This window comes from Acipenser ruthenus, chromosome 43, assembly GCF_902713425.1.
Source record: "Acipenser ruthenus chromosome 43, fAciRut3.2 maternal haplotype, whole genome shotgun sequence".
Lineage (NCBI taxonomy): Eukaryota > Metazoa > Chordata > Actinopteri > Acipenseriformes > Acipenseridae > Acipenser > Acipenser ruthenus.
Genome location: NC_081231.1, coordinates 852,150 through 859,233, shown reverse-complemented (window position 1 = coordinate 859,233; position 7,084 = coordinate 852,150). Strand labels below are relative to the sequence as shown.

The 7,084-nt window shown below is 47.5% G+C and overlaps 1 protein-coding gene across 2 annotated transcripts; it reads left to right on the top strand.

Annotated features, from left to right (window-relative positions):
• Positions 1 to 287: 287 nt before the first annotated feature.
• On the top strand, positions 288 to 6,236 carry LOC117398540 (forkhead box protein N2). 2 transcript variants are annotated; one of them, XM_059012105.1, is made up of 6 exons: positions 295 to 407; positions 2,145 to 2,239; positions 2,441 to 2,972; positions 3,634 to 3,737; positions 4,185 to 4,243; positions 5,795 to 6,236. In XM_059012105.1, the coding sequence occupies exons 3-6, from the start codon at positions 2,472 to 2,474 to the stop codon at positions 6,190 to 6,192; spliced, it is 1,062 nt and encodes a 353-aa protein (XP_058868088.1). In that variant the 5' UTR covers positions 295 to 407; positions 2,145 to 2,239; positions 2,441 to 2,471; the 3' UTR covers positions 6,193 to 6,236. The 2 variants fall into 2 exon arrangements, with proteins under 2 accessions (XP_058868089.1, XP_058868088.1); XM_059012106.1 differs by lacking the exon at positions 2,145 to 2,239 and having other exon boundaries at positions 288 to 407.
• Positions 6,237 to 7,084: the final 848 nt, after the last annotated feature.

Sequence of the window (7,084 nt, the reverse complement as noted above, 5' to 3'; positions counted from 1 at the left end):
ACTCTATCATTATATTATTGTGTATTTCTGTCAGAAAAAAAAAAACCTGTAATCTATGCGTCGTACAGACCGGGTTAGCTGTATTATAAACAAGTTATCGAAATAGATTGTTTTTAACAATCTAAAACTAACCGTGCACTGCCCTTACAATTAAAACCTGCTATTTAAATGCTTGTTGTGTTGTTGTTGTGTTTTTAACGCGGTGTTTATTAAAAGTTGGTAATGTTGTGTAAAATCGAGTCTGTTGCTTTAAAAGGGGCCAGGCTGGAGGGTTTGGCGAAAGCGTCTTTTTAGTTTCCACGGCGACGAGGAAAGAGGCGGAAAGATAATTCCTTTTGTAAATTTCCCCTCTCTAGTCTAACTTGCGATTCGGCACCCTAGCCTTGTCATTTCCCACGTCACGAAAGGTAAGAATTGAAATAATAAGCATATTATTTGTTTTTTGTCGCTAGCGGCACGCCGTAATATTGTTAATCCATTTCGTTGTTTCCAAAAACAAAACAAAACGTGTTTTGTTCGAGACTTTTGGTTTCAAACAATAAACTAACATGCTTCATTTATTCCCCCCCCCCCCCCCCTCTGGTTTGTTCACTTATTTTTGGGGGGCAATAATACATCTTTTGCTGCGTTTAATTAAACTGCGTCACGGGTCATTCAAAACTGCGCGGCTGCCTTTATCGTGGTATTCGTCACGAGTGGAAATAGAAAAGCGAAAAAAAATCGCGAGAGACCGTGCACCCCATCTCTTCATTTGTTAATAAATACAAAAATACAGCACGGTGTATATTAAGGCCTTGAACCTGATTAAACTTACGATTCACTGGACTGAATACTCATAATATACGTCAATATGTGTGTGTTGAGGAAATATTTGGGTTATTTCTTGATAAATTAAAAAGGCTGCATAATTGAAAGGTTGGCCGGCGCCCAGTTCTGAGCCCCAAGCGAGTTAATTTGTACCCCTTGTTCTTGCACTCGGAGCGCCCCGTTTCTCTTTCCAGGTGACTCGAAGCTACATTTATTAAATCACACAGCGGAGTTGCTCAGCCGAGTGGAAAACGAGCCCAGAGCCAACATTCACTGACAAAGTAACCTGCTGTTCGCCGACTGGTTTTAATAAGAGACGGAAAGGGACAAAGTCCCACGCCGCTGGTGCTTCTAACATTAAACAGTATTGCTAATCTTCACAGCAAAGTTTTTGAAAAAAACTAAATTAAAATGCCAGTCTACACAGCTCTGGTCAAAACTTTTGCATCACCCTGTAGAATGAACTAATTTTGCTTGATATTAAAGTCGAATGAAAGCTGCTGAATAATGTTACCTTGTTAACATATTTAATTACACACCCAGCGCTTTGTAGTTTTCCACCTTATACTTAAGGAAAAAAACTGAAACAAATTGAAAAATGTGACGTTTCGAAATCTAGCATGAAAATACTGTGCTGCTATTAGTTAGACTTATGCGATATCATTTTGTAGTTTCTTTGATTACATGATAAAATATCTAAATTATGTCCATATATTTTATATATATATGGACAGAGATACATAACATAGGCTAGGTCAGCCGAAGTGCCTTTACAGAGGTCAGCGCCACCTAGTGCACAGCCAGTGTATTACCAGCGAAACAAAAGGAATCTAGATCACTAGGCTTTGGTGGTTCAGTGGTTAAAGAAAAAGGCTTACTACCAGGTTCCTGTTGGTTCAAATCCCGGCTCAGCTACTGACTCACTCATATGTGTGTGTGTGTGTGTGTGTGTGTGTGTGTGTGAGCGAGCAAGTCACTTCACCTCCTTGTGCTCTGTATTAGTAATATTATTAGTAATATTATCTTTATTAGCATTCTGATTATTTTCTCCTTTTCAACGTTGAATCTTCCTGTAAGATGAATTAAATTTAATAAAGTTATGATTTATAAAACAAAGCCATTCGTGCAAATCTGCCTTATCAAGTAGACGCAGAAACGTCTTCAGTTACAATGGAGCTGCTGCTACTGTCTGAGTTGCTTGTAACAAATTGGTGGTCCAGTGGTTAAAGAAAATGGCTTGTTACTGGTTCCCAGTTCAATCCCAGCTCAGCCACTGGCTCACTGTGTGTGTGCGACCCTGAGCAAGTCACTTCACCTTCTTGTGCTCCGTCTTTCAGATGAGACGGAAAACAAACGAGCTCCTATTGGAAGTGACTCTGCAGCAGCAGCAGCAGCAGTTGTTGATGAAGCAGAGTTCACCCCCCTAGACTCTGTAAGTCGCTTTTGGATAAAAGCGTGTGCTTAACGACTCAATAATAATAATAATAATAATAATAATAATAATAATAATAATTGACGCTGGCTGTTACTTCTGTAAAGACTGGTGAAGTCTAAAGCAACAAACTGGAACTGAACAAGAGCTCAAAAAAAATCCATCACAAACATGTTTTTTTTTCTTCTCCCCTCTATGCAGGAGAGAGAGGAGACTGCCCCTCGCAAGAGAGATGGATCCTGAAGCTGCCAGCCCAGAGCCGCCACTCCCCCCTCCCTCCCCTCTCCCCCAGCACAGGGGGGCGCCAGCGAGCAGCCGGGATGATGAAGAGCTGACCAGCCTGAACTGGCTTCACGAGAACACCAACCTTCTCCAAGAGCTGAGGCTGGGGGGAGACGGGGAGCAGCCTCCCTCGCTCACCACCCTGCTCCGAGGCGCGCTCACGGACTGCCAGGGCTCCCCCAGGATCCAGCTCCCTCCCGGGGCTGGTGAGCCCAGGTCAGACCCCTCTTCCGCCTCCTCCTGCTCCAAGCCCCCTTACTCTTTCAGCAGCCTGATCTTCATGGCCATCGATGGCTCACCCGGCCAGTGCCTCCCAGTGAAGGATATCTACGACTGGATCCTGCTCACCTTTCCCTATTTCCAGAAAGCGCCGGTGGGCTGGAAAAACTCAGTGAGGCACAACCTGTCTCTGAGCAAGTGCTTCAGGAAGATGAGGAAGGACAAGAGCAAGGTGCTTCGGAATGTGTTCAGTGTTTCTGATCCCAGATTGAATTATTTAATTGTATTATTATTATTATTTATTTCTTAGCAGACGCCCTTATCCAGGGCGACTTACAATTGTTACAAGATATCACATTATTTTTACATACAATTACATTATTTTTTACACATTACTTTTACATACAATTACCCATTTATACAGTTGGGTTTTTACTGGAGCAATCTAGGTAAAGTACCTTGCTCAAGGGTACAGCAGCAGTGTCCCCCCACCTGGGATTGAACCCACGACCCTCCGGTCGAGTCCAGAGCCCTAACCACTACTCCACACTGCTTATATTTGGCAGAAGCCTTTATCCAAGGCGACTATAAAGAAATGGGCTTGTTACTGGTTCCCAGTTCATTCCCAGTTCAGCCACTGACTCCCTGTGTGTGTGTCTGTGTGTTAGACCCTGAGCAAGTCACTTGACCTCCTTGTGCTCCGTCCTTCGGATGAGACGTCAAACAAGCTCCTATTGGAAGTGACTCTGCAGCAGCAGCAGCAGCAGTTGTTGATGAAGCAGAGTTCACCCCCCTAGTCTCTGTAAGTCGCTTTGGATAAAAGCGTCTGCTGAATGACTAATAATAATAATAATAATAATAATGAAACGGGAACAAACCTGGTGTCGTTCCAGAATATGGGAAAGGGCTCGCTGTGGAGTGTGGACCCGGAATACAGACCTGCCCTCCTGGAAGCTGTCCGGAAAACCAACAGCTGCATCGGCACGCTCCAGATAAGGTGAGCATCCTCTCGGAAGAAGCTCACCCCTGTATTTCTGCATAGGGTTTATGCAGATTTTCCCATGGCTCTGCTTTGCATTTATTATTATTAATAATATTATTATTTATTTCTTAGCAGACGCCCTTATCCAGGGCGACTTACAATTGTTACAAGATATCACATTATTTTTACATACAATTACCCATTTATACAGTTGTGTTTTTACTGGAGCAATCTAGGTAAAGTACCTTGCTCAAGGGTACAGCAGCAGTGTCCCCCCACCTGGGATTGAACCCACGACCCTCCGGTCAAGAGTCCAGAGCCCTGACCGCTACTCCACACTGCTGCCCTAACGTCGGATGAAGCGCTTGGAGGTGGCTCGCTGTCAAAATTAAAATAATCTGATCGATTGCTTGCTTGTCATCATAATAAACAAGTTAACTGCTGTTGATGCTCTGCTTTCAGGACGGACTTCAGTCCCAGTGTTGCAGCTCTCTACACAGAGGAGCCCGGAGATTATCCAGGTCAGTACAGTGCAGTGCAATTCACCTTACTATAGCGCCTTCTGTCACAAGGACCCCAAAAGGAGGTCCCCGGTTCAAATCCCACCTCAGCCACTGACTCATTGTGTGACCCTGAGCAAGTCACTTCACCTCCTTGTGCTCAGTCTTTCGGGTGAGACGTAGTTGTAAATGACTCTGCAGCTGATGCATAGTTCACACTCCCTAGTCTCTGTAAGTCGCCTTGGATAAAGGCGTCTGCTAAATAAACTAATAATAATAATAAGGACCCCTAAGCGTTACAAGCACATAAAATAACCGTTCAAATAAAAACAGTAATACAAAATTGAATAAAGCAGAAATTTTAAAAAATATATATATTTTTTTATACCACACATTTTACATCACCTTGCTGGGAGTAGATTACAATTCAGCAAAAAAAAATATGACTTGTGTACGCAGGCCTGAGGAGAAACACTTGATTGAAAGAAAGAGAGACAGAGAGAAAAGGATTGTCCCCGTTCGCCCCTCTCCTTGAGCCTGCTTTGTAAATGCTTAGCCGGGGGGAGCCCCCTTCGAAAGGAGACCGCTCGCTCTCATGCACGTTCAGCTTGTGTCGCGTCGCCGTGGAGACAGCCGAATCTCGGGCAACGAGAGCCAAACGCAGGCGTTTCTCTCGTGCCTCTGCAGGGCGGTGAAGCTAGCGTGTACAGGAGAGAGAAATGAAGAAAAAAAAACAAGACTTTAATCTGGCGGCTGGCTGGCTTGCTTCGTTTTTTTTTTATAATCAGCTCTTTATCTTTTTCATGAATATACTGCCCCCCCCTTCCCTCCTCCCCTCCCCCTCCGAGTAGGAAGTCCATGAACTAAAAAGACGTTGGGCTCAAAAGCCAGTGGATTGTAGTTAGAAATCCACTGGACTGAACACATGTCAAACCGGTCTCTGTAACCACGAGCCCCCAAACACTAAAGTCACGCTGTGACCCCCCCCACAATATGCAGGACGAGGGGTTCCTCGGTGCTAATCCAGCGAACGAACTGCCCGCTCGACCCATCTCAGCCCGTCCGGTTCCGAGCAGCTGACTGATCTCAGAACTTTGTCAAGTCGGGTCTTAAAGGATCCCAGTGATTCTGCCTCAACAACATGACCAGGTGACCCATTCCATCCCCTCGCCACTCTCTGTGTGAAGAAGCGTCTCCCAGCCTCTGTCCGAAGGTCTCCACTGAATTTCCAACTGTATCCTCAGGCCCTGGTTTGCTTAAGCCTTAAAGGGTACATAAGGACCTTTTTGATGTTATTGTGTTACACATGTTCCCATATGTTGCTACAACTGTTTACTTAAGGTGTGTGTATTGTATTTTTTTTACATTTTGACCACTTTTTTAAACTTTTAAATTGCATTCCCTGCCTCAAGATGGCTTCCCCTGTACCCGCACGGACCTCTCAGAACTACATTTCCCATCACCCTCCTGCTCACATATGTAACGTTGACCGGTGAGCAGGAGGATGATGGGAAATGTAGGCTAAATTTCTGTTTCCCATTAATAATCCCGTCCCGTTTCATTTACCTTCAGGCTCCGACCCCCAAACCCCATCCCTAGTCGCCGTCTCCCCCGACGCCCCCTGCCTCTGGGGGTCAAACCCTTTGACCTCCGACCCCAGCGAGGACCACAACTACAGCATCTACAAGATGGCTGCCTGCCTGGCGGCCGGGGGCGTGTTCCAGGTGGATGTGGGCGTGGCCGGAGCCGAGAGGGAGGGGCTGGAGGAGCTGGTGGCGATTGAGTACTGTGAGACCGAGGAGGAAGGGGAGGGCTGTGTCAAGGACCCCCTGGCAGACAGCGGGTACATCGAGTATTTCGTGTTCGAGGCGGAGGGCGGCGCCAGCGTGGACCTGCGGGTTCTGCAGCCGGATCTGGACCTGCAGGAAGCGGCCGGGTCTCTCCTCAACCTGGCCGGCCTCAATTATTAGCATTAAAGGCAGCGCTGTTCTGTGCGTTTTGTTTTTTTCTAATATTTAAATCTCCTGGTGTTTTTTTTTTTATGCCGATCTGCCCTTCCTCCTCTTTCTCCCTCCCTATTCTTCTCTCTACCCCTCTCCCCTTCTCTCCCTCTCACAATCCTCCCTCTCCCCTTCTGTGTCCCTCTTCCTCTCCCCCTCACCTCCTCACCCCCTCTCTCTGCCCCTCCCTCTTCTCTACCCCTCTCCCCCTCTCTCTATCCTCCCTCTCCCCTTCTCTCTTCCTCTCCCTGTCCCTCTTCCTCCCCCTCCTCTCTGTCCCTCACTCTCTTCCTCTCCTCTTCCCCCCCTGCCCCTCTTCCTCATTTCCCTCTTCTCCCCCTCTGCCCCTCTCCCTCACTCCTGTCCCTCACTCTCTTCCTCTCATCCCCCTCTCCCTCTCGCTCCCCCTATCTCTCCCCCCTCTCCTCTCCCTCTCACTCCTCTGTCCCTCACTCCTGTCCCTCACTCTCTTCCTCTCATCCCCCTCTCCCTCTCGCTCCCCCTATCTCTCCCCCCCCTCCCCCCTCTCCTCTCCCTCTCACTCCTCTGTCCCTCACTCCTGTCCCTCACTCTCTTCCTCTCATCCCCCTCTCCCCATCTTCCTCTCCTCCATCTCTTCCCCCTCTCCCCCATCTCTTCCCCCCCTCCCCCCCTCTGCCACTCTCCCTCTCACTCCTGTCCCTCACTCTCCCCCTCTCTCCCCCCCTCTCTCTCCCTCTTCCTCTCACTCCTCTGTCCCTCACTCTCTTCCTCTCTCCCCCTCTTCCTCTCATCCCCCTCTCTCCCCCCTCTCTCTCCCTCTCACTCCTGTCCCTCACTCTCTTCCTCTCTCCCCCTCTTCCTCTCATCCCCCTCTCTCCCC